Raw genomic sequence first — 15,124 nt, forward strand, 5'->3', positions numbered from 1 at the left:
CCCAGTTCCCTCAGCCGCTCCTCATAAGACTTGTTCTCCAGACCCCTCACCAGCCTCATTGCCCTTCTCTGGACACGCTCCAGCACCTCGACGTCCTTCTTGTAGTGAGGGGCCCAAAACTGAACACAGTATTCGAGGTGCATAATTCTTTGTACCCAGAAGGGACACGAGAAATAGATTTTTTTAAGAATTCCTTTTTTACCTACCTTTGTAATTGAACCAAAACTCCATCTGCAAGAAGAAATCACAAATGGAGAAAACTGTCAGTAAGTGATCACATTGGTTACTGAAGATGTAATTTAGAAAACTGTTTTTTTTAGGGTGCACGTAAATTAACATTTTGATTAGAACCATAAAATACATTCTCAGAGCAGATCTGATCATCACCATGCAGCTCGCTTTCGTTTGCATCATGGAGCAGCCACAGAGTGCATAAACGGGGTTGTATTGGAATGAAAATTAAACTGAAAGCTTAGATCCATAAAAAAGGATCTAAGGCACCAGCCTACGAGTTTCAAGTGACACCTCCCCCCCGCCCAAAACGTGTCAATGCAAGGTCCTCAGCACCAACTGCTTCGCTCTGAAGAGACATTCCTACTGTGCTGCACTACCTGCTAAGGAAGACATCACCTAAGCAACTCGGGCTAGATACAAAAGAAATTATATTTAACCTCTATTTAAAATTGCAGTTCAAACTCCTGCTTCAGCAGAAGTTCCCCGGCAGAATGCCTGCAGCCCTGCTTCCCAGCTGGACGCTATCGGGCCCTGGGAATGAGGCGCTCCTCCTCTGTGTTTGGAGGGGTCTGATCAAGCAAGTGGCCTCTGAAAATGTCAGAATCACGCTGCTGGATTGAGGCTCTCACAGAAACAGGTTTTGGATATTTTCAAGGAATTGTGTTTAATGTTTATGCAACAAACTGAGCACTCGCTTAGAAAGTGAGATCTCACAGGTGCCTTGAGTGATCCATCCTGACTACTAAGCTGCAGAATCCATAGGCACACACCTGTCAGAGCCGTGCCAGGTGGCTTGGGAAGGATTACTTAGAGCTCACTGTTAACTTTCCTCTATTTTTCCTAACATAAAGTTTCTCACCGTTTTCTCCTGCGAATGGAAGATCTCCTTAGCCTCCTCAAATGAACACTTTTCCTCATTGCATTCTCTCTCCAAGTTCCCTGGACGAATCTCTTCCAGAAAATAGTTAGCACGTTTATGGACTTTCAGCACCTCATGTGCTTTGTCTTTTCTCATAAACGCTAGAAAAACAAAATTGAACAGTTGATATTGGAAGACAACAAACCGGCATCATTACAGTCACAGTCATGCATGCTTTCAGTTGAGTAAACAATATAAAGAAGGGGAGAGGGAATCTATGTGAACAGCCCAAAGGAAAACAAAATTAGTCTGTGTTCCAACAAAAGACACTAGTAGTTTAAGCTTTCTTTTAGTGGATCAAAAGACCCACTACTGAAACTTGCAGATTAGTGCAGAAATAAGTTTTTATTCCACAAGACTCTTGAGTAGTGCAGCTTCTTTTGAGGCTGGTTATATTTTTCTGCCTAACCATCCTGATTCACTAGTTGCCTGCCTGTGTGTGCATGTGGAAATAAAGCTGAAAGGAGAGGTTTGGTTTGTATTTGGCGTCAGCTTTGTTAGATACTCAGTAATGGAGACCCAGTGCTTTCCAGGTAGCTACTGTGGCCACAATAGGACAGACACCGCTCCTTCATTAAAGCGTCAGTTTTGTACTTACATTTAATTCATCTCAACTTCGCTTCACTAAGCTATCTGCCCTCCTACCACAATGTCTTAAGAACTCCCAGTAAATTAAGGGAGGAGTGGCCAGAAGAGGGAATATGGCAGCAAGATCCTCCCCACATCCCCCCTTGATGCTCCATAGCAAGTCTTTGCTATGGCACCTCTAGCTGAAGCACAGTGCTCCCAGGATTTTCCAGCCAGGATGCTCTGAAGGAAAATGAGGGCTCATTCAGCCCTCGTGGATGTATTGATACCACGCGCCATCTCAAGGACCTCCAGACATTTACGTGCAGTGACTGAATTGAGCCCTGAGTCACTATTTAGAGAAGATGGAGGTTTTTAACTTTTTGTTAAATCTCCAGAAGTGTGGCCCTATATCCAAACCCCATCCATCTGATTGTGAAAAACTGCTGCTAAGAAGTGTTTTAAGAAGCAAGCTCACTTTGTAATCCTGACAAAGCCTACTAGAATTCATACAGCAGTTCATTTAACAGTACTCTGTTTTCCTAGTCATGGTTTAGTGTCCTAGACAAATCAAAACCCTCTGACAAAGAACCCAGTTTTGGAGATGGACCATAAAGACACGTTTCTTTGCAGTTGCAGGATTGGTATCTATAGCAATGACTGAAATTCTAGAATAATATTAAATTGCTTCATTTCTAGGCAATTAGAAACAGCCACTAAAAACTCTTAGCTGAGAAAAGCTTTAGACAGATCCTACTGCCTGGTAACGGAAAAAATCTCTTTCACTTATATCAGTGAAATTGCCCTTCACCACCCCTTGAGTTCTGGGGTCATCTTTAAAGGATTTACCTATTGTAAGTACCATCACATAGAGGATACGCCTGTTGTAAAGCCTTCTGGTTTGCAGATACCAGTTCTACTTCTGCTCTTCCTCCTCTGCAAGGACAGCCATAATGATTTGTGAGATCCTGTGCATTCTCACGCCTGTTCTAAAGCTCTCTGAAGCCATTTCCAAACCTTGTGCAGTTGTAGTAAAATCAACATAAGGTCTGAGAGCATATGTTGAAAGTGCCTAATTTTAGCTTCCCAAATTTGAAAACATTGCCATGCAAAAATAATTCAGATTTTGGGTTCAACATCACAAGGAGAATACTTTTCAACAGGATAGTGGTCTAAGTAGGAAGTTAAGAAAGGCTGTTTTCTCTTGGAAACATATACGAATATTTATTTTTCTCTTGTGCATTTCAGGAAGTGATTCTTCAACCCATAGGACTCTGTGTTCAGAAAAGGTATGCAGTTTCAGTTCAAATGCCAAGATTGTCACAATAAGACAATTAAGCTAAAAACATAATTCAGAAGTACCTACCTGAACAGGAAAACAGACAGCTGCTGTTGATGGAGCACATCAGTAGGAGAAACATCACAAGTAAGGAACTGCTCTCCATTTTAGTAAGCATTCAGAATACTCCGACTTCCTGCTGACTTCCTTCAGAGGGAAAAGAAGAATGAAATTGCTATTTTATCACAAAAACAAGGGTGAATTAGCCTGCAAAAAAGACGAAGAAATAGAACCAAGAGGACAAAAGAAGGGAGAAAGAAAGCAAATTCTACCCAGTTCATTTTGATCTATTTCCATTGTTTCTCCAAGTCACACCGATGCTGCACACTACCACAGGAATCCCAATAGTTCACAAGGCAACGTGCAGAGATTGACCTAGCCCAGGATGTGGTGCAGGGTCTGATCCAAAGCCCACAGAAGTAATAAAAACGCTATGATGAACATGGGAGGCATGGATCAGGCTCAAATTGAGCAGAAGCCAGTTCCAGCGACAGCCTTGTTTAAACTGTGAAGGATCCAGACCGACGTCTGAGCTGCACTCTTCAGCCAGCAGTTGCTAATGACGGCGGCTGCTGTGTAGTTACTGATGGTCTTGTCAAGTAAGACCGCATGCGCAAACCTCAATGAGGAAACCATCCACCACATACCTGGCAGTGAAAGTCAGAAGAGAGAAGCTTTTATTTCTTCATATTACCTTCCCAGGCTAAATAATTTACCAAGATTCAACAGCACATACCTCTCTGCTCTCTGTGTCGTTTTCCAAAAACACAGGATCCAGAATGCATTCACTTTACACAGAACCACGCAATTATACTCACTTTTCTCTTTATTTTTTTTAGGGGAAGACAGGAGATTTGGAGTACACCAAGGAACAGCCATGAGGTCAAGAGGTTAATCATTAACCAGTCACAAATATTGACAGAGAGACAACCTTCTGGATTCTATGAAACACATTTGCAATCCAAAATCAGAAGAAAATTGTGTGTCTGTTTCTACACACATACATGTGTGTATTTAATAAAAAAAAAAAATCCTTAAAAACATCGTCCAACAATAAAAGCTACTTCTTTGCAACAATTTTCTTCAGGAAAATTTGGAATTTTTAAGAGAAGATTTCTGACACTCCATCATCTTTCAGTAGGTAAGACCAACTGATCCAGAAAATACACAAGCTGCTCTGTAAACATCTGTTGAAATATGCAGAGCTGTGAGTGTGTAGGAAGATCCATAGCAGTCACCTGCAGGAAGGCAAATATTGCTCTGTAGTAGTCACAGCTATTCACTGACATTAAGATTTCTGCCTTTAATTAGACGCATGTTTTACTGGCTTTGAACACAATAATGTTTTTCCTTGTAGTTCAAGATGTCTTGCAGCCTCAGCCTTCTCAGAAGCACGTATTCTTGGTGCAGGCCCTGGCTGGAAGGCTGCTGTTTAAAGCATTATTCTTTAACATTCATTGATCCTTAAATCCAGTCCCAAATAAAAAAGGCGAGGGGAAAAAAGAGGAAAAGAGAGACAGAGACAGCGACACAGAGAGATGGCTGACTTCAGTTTCAGCTTACCTCCAACATGAAGCCCTTAGCCCAACTGTTCCTTCTTTTATGCATGAATTGACTTCAGCACTTGCTTAATAAGCATGTAAGCAGCTTGTAAGTCAACAAGACTAAGTCCACAAGTTTAAGAGGTATTAAACCTCTTTGCTGACAGCATATTAAATTTCTTACAAATTCCACTACAATTTTGTTGTACCTGATGTTTTTTTCATTTAACAATCTCATCACAAGAGCAGACTGACGTTCTTCACTGATCCAAATATGGGTCCAAATCCTGACTGAGATGTTGGAAACACGTATCATTACACCAGAGTTGGTTTCACCTTTTTTTCTATAAGATTAATTATATTTAGTAGGCTTAAGTGCTAAGATTAAAAACAAGCATAAATTGTGATTCTATTAAACTTCATTTTGACTATTGCTACTTCCTATTAACTTATTGGTGCTATGTTTTTTTTCTCTACTGACATACACACAGACATATAGATACAGATGCAAACACATGCACACACATATATTTATCAGTAAGTATTAGTAATGTTAACATAGACTGCAGCTGATTGCATTCACTAGAATAGGAATGAACAAAAGTGTTTGCTTAGCTTGCTAATTAGAAGAGATTTACAGACCATAGGATAAATAGAGCATATGAAAGCTTGGAATTAAACCTCTTTTTTTTTTAGTAATAGCAGAATTCCCATTGACTTTTAAGGAAGTCTGGGGGGGTAAAATCAGGCATCAAGTGTGCAAGGAATAGAAAATACAGAGAAGTTCTAGTGACCTGCTGAATCAGCTTAATCTGTGAGCAACGGAGCAAGATGTGAATGAGTGGAGGCAGTGACGATATTATTAATATTTCATTGTGTTGAAAGAAAAACTATACAAATACAGAGCAAACCAAAACAGTTACTGTGGATAATATGTTAGCGTAAAGCTGAAATGACAGAACTGTATCACTACGTTGATTTTTAAAACACTTTTCTCTGTCCCTTCCCGCCCCCTGCCCCAACCAATTCAGTCATTTTACACTTCAAAGATGGAGTCGTCTGACCATGGACTATCTTGTTTTCTACAGTGCTGTACAACACCTCAGAGTAACAGGGTATTATTTCTTGCCTGTAAGGCCTAAGTAGGACCATGCTACAAATAAACATAACCCAGAAACTAACCAATGTAAACAATGTAAAAAAGAAAAAAAAAAAGACATAAAAAAAATAGGTACCAAGGAAAACAGTACACAAGGTTAATATATACTCAATATTTAATACTGAAGATCTGACAGTACATTACACTGCATACCGTCACTAGCACATCGTCACAATATTCCAGATGCTCGGAATCAGCCCTTCCAAGAAGCTGACATCTCATCTATGTGGTGCTGGATCCACTCAAGATACTGACTAACTTTGGTGTAGACTCCAAATTTCTCCCTACTTCCACAGCCTTCACCCCAGCTCACCAGTCCTACCAAAAACCAAGTATCCTTATATTCAGTGATCATAGGGCCTCCGCTGTCCCCACTGCAGGAATCTTTTTTGTCTCCTAGGCTCCCAGCACACAGCATGTTGTCAGAGATAGCAAATCTCATCGCCTGGGCACACTCGTTTCGGGGAACCATGGGGATTTGAATATAACTGAGGAAAGTAGAATAATTGCTTTTAACATCACTTGTGCTGCCCCAGCCAGTTACCACCATCTGCTTCCCACTTCTTGTCAGCTCCTGTTCTGCCAGGTCGCGGGTGGGAAGACAGATAGGGAGCATGTATTTGTTATACATCACGGGCTCAGCCAAGTGCAGCATGGCTATGTCATTATCGGAGGTCTCCTTGGTGTAATTTTCGTGGCTCACACATTTATCAACCCAAATGGTTTGCTCGTCTGCCTCAGTACGGAGACGGTGGAATTTACCTGGAAGAGCAAACAAGATGACAGATGCAACCGAACCTTCCTTCACCTTGAACACCAAGGCATCTGGATTACATTGGGCTTTAGGACTGTACTTCACGTTTTTACTTCCCTTGTAATATAGACATTTGTTCATTTTATGTTATAGGTTAACAGTGTTCTTACTAGGTGGACAAATCTGTAAACTTTCCATATTTACCTGAATCATGAATACATACAGTACTAAATGAATTAGTACCTTAGAGGTATGCTCATCAGGTGAGAAACTGAAATGCCTATGTATTGCCCTGTTGTGTTGATATTACAGTACACTTGTGCAACTTGAGAGATCTTCTTTAGGAGGAAAACAATCTTCTTGGAGTCAGCACTAAAAGCTGGGAGAGCAAGCATACAGCAAAGCAAGACATTTACAACAGTACACGAGCTTTATGCTGTATAACCAGTGCCTGAATGACTGAACTTCACGATTTATAAGATAAAGATGACTGACTGGTAAGGCTATTCCTTTCTGAAATCCTACATCTGTATTTTAAGGAATTTTTCACTACTTAAGACTTCTCAGTTATTATTTGTGCTACATGATCATGGCCACTTTGTGGGCCAAGCAGTTATGGAACTGTAAGCAGGAAACTAAGTTGAAAAGGGACAGATAGGCAAGAACAAGTCACTTGTGATACACTGGAAAAGACAGAAACAGATCTCTCTGACAGGTAGTGAAGAGGTAGCCCCAAGAATAATTACCAGTGGCTGTCACATTTCTGAACTGTGCTCTTGGTTAATTTAAGCTTCATATCAAGGCCTACTTCAGTATGTACTTGATAAAAACACTTCTTTGGAGAACTATCCATTATGCACATTCAAGCTGTAGGCAGGCACACATCCAAGCACACGAGGTGGCAGGACATCCAGGCTGACACCTCACCTCTGCCCATGCTGCAAGTATGTGACGGAAGCGTCCTTTCCTTCTCAGTCTCTCTGTGAGTTGGAAGTTGCTCTTTATTACCACCTATTCAAATGTGTGCTTCACAACACCACCCTTCAAATTTGTTTCCCCACCACCCCATTAACTTTTGCCTTCTTTCAGTCTTATTTGAATCCCTCCAGACACAAACTCTAAAGCCAAGTTGCTCTGTATTTGTGTGACCAAGGTCTTCTGAAGTCACTTGCTTCAGTGTAAGCTCCCCTGTGCTTGAGCCTGTCAATGAGGTATTGCAGCTGTTTGGGTTTTTTTCTGTAAAGAGTCAGTGTCTCTAAGCGTAGGGACTTTATGATCCACAGTAGTTCCAGAAACGGATTCTCAAAAGAGCCCTTAAGTCCAGCTTCGGATCTTGGACTTCCAGACCAATTATTTCTGAGTATCTCTTCTTGCTCTTCTGCAGACAGCCGATGGACATTTCATACATGGCCACAGCAGACAGCAGATGACTGAAACTGCTCTGACGTGTATTAAGTAGTACCAGAGCCTGAAGAACTTGCCATTATCCAGCCAAGACTCACAAATCTGTTTTTTTCTGCTATCACGACCTCTCTTCTTTGTGACAACAGTGTCCGTAGCACCCTTGGAGCACATTTCCTTGCTACCCACTCTGCAGCTGCTGTGGCTGGGGGCTGACTGGCAGATAAGGGGCAGCGGTTTATTCCTGTCTTCACAGATACAAAACTCTGCTTTAAGCCTCAAGAAATAACTCTGGACTCAAACACTGTCAGATCATCTCCTCTGAGGAATGCAGTTTAGTTGTATAGGAGCATACTTTCTGCTAGGCTTCACATGCTCTGTATACAAGCATGGCCATGACCTGTGTCCTGAGTACATGTCTGTACAAATACAGACAATGTATTTGCAAGACTTTCCACAATTACTGGGAACAACCTATCTTTTCACTAACAGAGAAAGAAAGCAGTTGAGCTGTTATGCCTCTGTCACCAACGGTAGATAGAAAACACTAATAAAAAAAAAATTCTACTTAAGTGTGAACAGAACACTAATTATTTTTGTCTGTTGATTCAGGAGCAGTAGTGTACTTGACATAGATTTTCTCATGCTTAAGAGCAGCAGTGCCAGTAAAGGCAGTGTTGCCATTCCACAGCACCTCTCCTCCTTCTCTACTGAAATTCACTTAAGTAATGGTGTTCAAATGTATGAAAAGGCAGGAAGAGGCACTGTGACATTCTCCTCCTGTGATCAAGACTTTTTTTTCAGTATTGGGATGACCTTGAGTATTTTCATCACCAGAAAAACACAAGCAGAAGAGACCGAGTCTTTCTACTTTATAGACAAGCAGCAGCGCTCAGAAGACATCAGTTCACTTCCATAGTAAGGTTGATAGTGGCTCAAATGAAATCAGATTCTTACAAAACTTTTTTGTTTTGTGCTAAGGCGCATATTAAATACTTCCTAGACAACCTACTCCTACAACCAAGAAGGACTTTTGCCTTCATAACCTGCTAGTGTTTCTCCTGAGATGATAAACCTTGGGAATGAAACAGTTACATTTAAAAAAACAGGGACAGACTTTTTTTCCATACCAAGTCTTACTTTGAGTCCCTCTTCTGCCTCAGTGCAGTGTGCTGCCGTTAGGACCCAAGATGGATGGATGAGAACACCCCCACACAGAAATTTCCCTTTGCTATTTTGCAGCATAATCTGAAACAGAAAAAAGAGAGGTCTGACACTGCATGGAGCATGGCTTACAAAATATTGTACACATTCTTCTTTGTGGTTGCAAAATGCCCAGACGCATCAAGCACCAAAGCATGTCACATTCATTGAAGCCAAAGCTCTACAGTGGGACAAAAGTACTATGAATAAGGTCTCTGTGGAACACCTACAAAAAAGTTTTGAATATTCTTCCTGAATGAGGGCTGGCTTCATCCAAATCAGCATGGGACGATGCTGGTCACTGCCAAGAAGCAATTCGGTACTTCAAAGCTTTGAAACACAGAGCTCAAATGAGGGGATTATTCTTGTGTCCACAGCACACCAGAGACAGTGCGTCATCTCAGCCTGCAACTCTCATGCTACGGTGTAAAAGGGCCTTTAATGTCAAAGAGAACTAGGCCCTGATTATATGCATTCACTAGTTCCCCGATAAGCTCTGCGAGGTCTCCCCTTTCTCTGTGATGTCCCAACCTGCTCTGTAAAGCTATGGCATATTTTGCTGATTATATCTGCTAACTTGAACTCATGACAGATGAGGCTTGTAAGAACAGATCCATGCAGAAAGGGCGAGAAGACTACCTCACACTCCCACCAGAAGGCTGTTACAGTAGCTGAGGCATGCATCACACAGCACGAGCTGCAGTGATTAAGTGGCCTTCCCCAGAATGGAGCAACAGAGTAGGTAAGTGTCATCACTATCCTCTCTCCTGACATTGTTGGCAAGGTAAGGTAAAAAACTTGGCAACAGTGACAAGGTCAAGAGTCCTAACAGATAATAAACTATTTTTTCCTGTTACTCCAACTTTTGGGTTGCTTTTGGAAAGGCTAAGCTAAGGGAATCTTAGCTTCACGTCACACCACCACTAGTAACGTAGGAGCCTTTCTGGAGCAGCTAGGCAGGCAGAGGTGTTCAGGAAGAGCCTGAACTATTTGTGGTTAAAAACTCTTTTCTCCTTACCTGCCAAGGGCTGTCTCCCCTTCTTCCTACTTTTCCCTCAATGAGCCGAACGTTGAATCCTGCTTTGGCTTCAATGTAGTACATTTTCACTCTTCCACAGGGGAACTCCACTACAGGAGATGCAGAGAGGTTAACTAGCAAAGACCAGATCACCCAATACAAAACCTCTTTCTAAAGCATTCCCTCTGTCTCTCTAACCTAGGCAATACTATTCAGTGGCTTCATGGAATTCCCTCAATGCTTTGCAGAAGATGCAGTTTCCTGATTCCCCTGTATGTCTCCATGAGGCAAACACAGATTAAAGGCCATAAAGTGGGTATGGAGTTGGGAAATGCAGGCAGTTACTCTGCATGGAATGGATGTTTTGAAAACTAGTACAAAGTGCACGGCAGACAACTCTCCCATAAAACCCTCTTACTTCATGTTTGAATAATCCTCTGTCGAATCTGGACTACGAACATCCTCCTCTTACCTACAGGCTTGCACATGGTATGGTCATTCATCAACTGATACCCAGACGCACAGCTGCAAGAGCGGCACTGGTTGACAGGGTCATCCCTACAGAAATGTTCACATCCTCCATTATTGACAGAACAGTTGGTGTATTTGACCTCTACGGAAAAAATGAACAGCAAGAGAGACATGAGAAGTTGGAAAGCCAAAGAGTCACAGGAAGGTAAAGTGGCAAAATGACATCATGATTCAAGTGAGCAACAGCTGACAATGGATTTGGGATGACAGTTGTGGGTTTTAATGGCACTCGGGCTCTGAGACAGCAAACAGACCTTGGTGCAAAATAACGCAAGTGGGGAGATGGAGAAAACAGAGATTACTGTCAGGGCAGGTAGTCTGGAGAACAGAAAATTCATCTGCACTGAGTGCAAGTCAGACAGTGCAAAGTGTTGATGATACATGACATACATCCTCATCCCTAAATACGCTATCCAGCTTTTGTCCAAGGAAGAAATTGTCACAGTGATGACAATCAAATATTTGCAGTGGATTGTTTTTTCCTATATTGTAAAAAACCCCACCATCATCCCTGTACTCATAGTTCTAAAGTAACTCAAAACCCTGCTTTACAGAATTATTCCCAGTATTTCTGTAAAATTTAGATATCTCAGATCTCCAAACCTCTCCCATGGCAACACAAAATTCATTTTGCTTTAGATAAGCACAGATAGTTCTTTTACCACATCATGAAGCAAAAGAGAAATCACATTAGTAAAGAAAGCGAGTATACTGTGCAATGACAAAAGTGTTGATCCCTATTACACAGAGATCTCTGTCACAAAGAATGTTATTTTATAGTGGATTAAAGGCAGCATTACCATAATTGCACAAAACCCCCTCCCAGCCTTTGTTACAAATGCAGGAAAATTTTCCAATATCGTCCTTGCAGTTCCCATTGGAACAAGGCTGTGGGTCACACTGATCTCCATCTGAAACAGAGGCAGGAAAACTCAGTCCCTGAATCATACAGAGCTCACAGATCAAACATTAACACGAACAGACCCTCTCCAGATTCCTAAGCATCACCCGCGGTTTCTGCCACCGAATGGTAATACGTCCGTGGTGCTAGCCCAGAGACAAGGGCATTTGTTTGGCTTCTGAATTACAGCTGCAGAGTGAGTGGAGTGGGCAGAAGGGGAAGAAAGAGCAAAACCTGAGGCAGACAGGGAGAGGCAGTTTACTGCAGAAGTGAAGAGCAGTGGTGGGGCTCCTCTTTGGACCACATCAGGCAGGGTTAGAGCATCAGAGAGCACTTTTGACCAGTGCCTTAGCTCTGGGGAGACGACTGATGATAGGCACAGATGCACCTCAAGTTTTTTAGGAAGATTGCTTGTATGATAGGACAGGAAAACATTCTTTGCACACTCCATATAAGAGAACGAGAATTTGAATCAGTATGTGATACATGGCAGCAGGAAGGCTGAGTACTACTTATTCTTGAGGAAACAGAGAAGTGATTAGGAAAAGTCTTTTACTTACCTACATACTTGCTCCAAAAATTTCGCTGTGGAGAAACAAAACTTACATTAAGGCTAGAAGCAGATTTTTAACAAGTGAGGGATTTAAAGTGTATCATGGTCTTGGCCAACAGAGCACAACACCTCAGTCAACAGCATCGGTCTCATTCTTCTTGACAGTGTAGTGACTGGCGCTACAAACCAACAAAACTGGCCAACTTGGACATTCATGTATTGCCCGTACTCAGCACAGATCCCCCTGCCCTGCTTGCAGACCCACCAGCACCACAACCCCTCAATATCCCCACAGCTTCTCTATTTTCTTGTCACTTACTGCCAAGTCACCTGTATTGTTGAGTGCACAATTCTTTTGTGCCCAGTTAGACAAAACGTGGGCATTGTGAAGACAGACCCCACTCCACTCTGGGGTCTGAGGGACAGCAAGGACTGGTTCATCCTATGTAGAGAGCCTACTCTGCTTAATGCAATAAGAAAAAGTCCAAGCCAACACAATGACTGGGTGTGGAAAGAGGCAAGAATCAGTGACGTTGACAATAAAGGTAGTGTCCAATTGAAAACATGAAGTTTGGAGAAGGAGAGAGGACCTAGTGGTAAGAGAAATGTTTGTCAGGCACAGGTGGGAGACTGGGGAGATACAGTGAAAGGCAGCCAGAGCTGGCGAATGGACAACAGAGGGCAAAGGACTGGAAGGACTGGGAAAAACTCAGTCACAGCAAGAATAGCCAACAGGGTCAAGCAGGGATTGGGATTACCTGGCTGGGACCTAAACCTCACAATTAGGTCAGGTGGGTCATGCGTGAGCAGCGAAGTTTTATGGCCCATGCAGGTGGTAACTTGACAATCACCGTAACGCAATTACATTCAAAACCATGCCTACACCTTAGGAGTCAGAAGTGATGCATGTTCAGTGCTGACAGCAAGATCTCCTATGTCCTGGATTGCAATACTTTAAGAAAACAAACAATTAATTGGTTAAGTCCCACATTCATCCTTAAAAAAAACCCTTACTGTTGCTTCCTTCGTTTCAAATATCTCACTGGCCTCCTCAAAGTCACACCGCTCTTCAATGCACTCATGCTCCACAGAGCCCGGTTTGAGCTCCTCCAGAAAAGAGTTTGCCCGCTTCTGGATTTTCAGGACTTGGTTTGCATCTTTATTGCTGTAAAATACTGGAAGCAAAAATGTGAAAGCACAAGCTGGGAAAAAAGCTGGCTGAAAACTGGTAGTGGTCCTTCCCAAAGGACACTTATCAGAACACTAGCCCCTCTCTCTAGCACAGCAAGAGAGCCTGCCCTAGAAACCATGGGCTGTCAGTGCTATGCTGCAGAAGCAAGCTCCAGCCTCTGCTCTGTGACACTCAGCTCGCAGGGCTCATGGGGGCTGTGACCAGGCAGCCATCACAGCCCAGCACTGTGTCTGTGAACCTCTGCTAGAGGAATTCAAACCCCGTTAATGGGAACGATTCCAGCCACTCCCTGTGACTGACAGAGGAATAGGAAATGCACTTGCAGTGACTGGAAGAGCGTGAAGGGTATCTCTAAAATGAAAACTTACTTGAGGTACTACAGACTCGTGAACAGCAGGCAGCCAGCAGCACCCCTATGGTGACGAGCTTCCACATATTGCAGCAGAAGTCACCTAAAGAAGAGAAGGTAGGTGTGAAGGGGAGCATACTGCTGAGCTGCAGCACAACCCCCGTGCTGCAGACAGTTTCTATTCAGACAGCTCAGCTAGCTCCTTCACTTGTTTTTCTCAGAGCAGCTCCCTCGCTGAATGCTGTGTTGTGCCGTGACACTCTGATTCCAGCTCCAAAGCGGCCGTTCATTAGAGGCCCTCCAGGCTGGTTTGCTAGTTCCCTTTAACCCACCAGCAGCTCCCCCAGAACACTTCTTGTCTGCCCCGACATCCTCCCCTTGTCACCGGACATTTTTGACAAGCTTTATGCTTCATTAAAGCAAGCTGTACTTTGAAATCCCAAAGGATACAATACTTTTGAAGCACTTACTGCTTTATTCAGTGTGAATCAGCGTGATCTATTCTTCCGTCATGAGCTCTGCTGGAACTTAGTTAATCCATAACTTCAGATATTTACTCTTTGGAGTGACATGAAGTGCTTTCTTTTTAGTCATTAAACAAACAGTGCTCAGGGGGAGCTTGACAATTTACCTGCATGCAGGAGAAAAGTGAAACAGCTGAGGCATCCACTCTGCCTTTTTCAAATGTGTTTTTCTTTTGATTCTCTAGCAAGTAGAAATAGTTATATTCAGTTTGTAAGCGTAACCACCCAGTGCTGAGGTGTCTTGAGATCCTACCACTTTCTCACAGCACACAATCACCCAAAAGGGACACATATTGCTCTTTTTAAGAGTCCTCCCACCTTACTTTCTCATCAAAGGTTCCACCACAAAACAGCCAAGGCAACTAACCCCCCTTACAGCCATGAGCAGGCAGTGCCTGCCCCATCAGCTGCCTGCTGTGAGGAGGCAGGGCAAGAAGCTTGTACCAGCATGCTGCATCTTTTGGTGTACTGGATTAGCTCTCATCAGCACAAAATCTTCTATTAAATTTTCAATATTAAACATTTTAGAGAAAAACTGCAATCCTTTTCAGAAGTTTTCTTGCATCGGAGATGGTACGAACCAGTGTGTTCCACTTCTCTGAAAGTAGTTTGTGCAGCAGCACCTCTGTGAGCCGTACAGTGCGTGACATTGTCATGCAAATTACCTGTGCAGCCATGTGTCCTTAGGGGTCCTTCATCAGAGAAAGTGCCACCGGGTGCTGGGAAAAGGTGGGCCTCTCCAGGATCTCAGCTCACGTCCAGTGACACTGTTTAGGAGGGCTCTGACTCCTTATGAAACTTTTTTTTTCTTTTTCTCTTACAAACTTGGCCATGGACTTCATTGAAAACAAGCTCTCTTTAAACACACAAAGGTTTATGTTTCAAAGTTCATCCATTTTGGACTTGTGCTAAAAAAAAAAAAAAAAAAAAATGGAAGAA

At 42.7% G+C, this 15,124-nt stretch overlaps 2 protein-coding genes across 2 annotated transcripts in view; both read right to left on the reverse strand.

Annotated features, from left to right (window-relative positions):
• Positions 1-3,241, reverse strand: part of LOC103903186 (coagulation factor IX) — an 11,080-nt gene extending 7,839 nt beyond the window's left edge. Inside the window, exons 1-3 of the mRNA XM_019473402.1 lie at positions 3,093-3,241; positions 1,094-1,254; positions 207-231 (exon numbers count right to left, since the gene is read on the reverse strand). Coding sequence (XP_019328947.1) covers positions 207-231; positions 1,094-1,254; positions 3,093-3,177 — 271 coding nt within the window. The 5' untranslated portion in view covers positions 3,178-3,241. The remainder of the gene's footprint in view (positions 1-206; positions 232-1,093; positions 1,255-3,092) is intronic.
• Positions 3,242-5,952: 2,711 nt separating this feature from the next.
• On the reverse strand, positions 5,953-14,015 carry LOC103903155 (vitamin K-dependent protein C). Its single transcript, XM_009284299.2, has 9 exons — positions 13,994-14,015; positions 13,681-13,764; positions 13,135-13,295; positions 12,128-12,152; positions 11,467-11,577; positions 10,608-10,748; positions 10,136-10,245; positions 9,045-9,162; positions 5,953-6,521 (listed from the first exon to the last, which is right to left on the reverse strand). The coding sequence occupies exons 2-9, from the start codon at positions 13,745-13,747 to the stop codon at positions 5,953-5,955; spliced, it is 1,302 nt and encodes a 433-aa protein (XP_009282574.1). The 5' UTR covers positions 13,748-13,764; positions 13,994-14,015.
• Positions 14,016-15,124: the final 1,109 nt, after the last annotated feature.

Source organism: Aptenodytes forsteri, unplaced genomic scaffold (genome assembly GCF_000699145.1).
Source record: "Aptenodytes forsteri isolate BGI_AS27 unplaced genomic scaffold, ASM69914v1 Scaffold278, whole genome shotgun sequence".
NCBI classification, from domain to species: Eukaryota; Metazoa; Chordata; class Aves; order Sphenisciformes; family Spheniscidae; genus Aptenodytes; species Aptenodytes forsteri.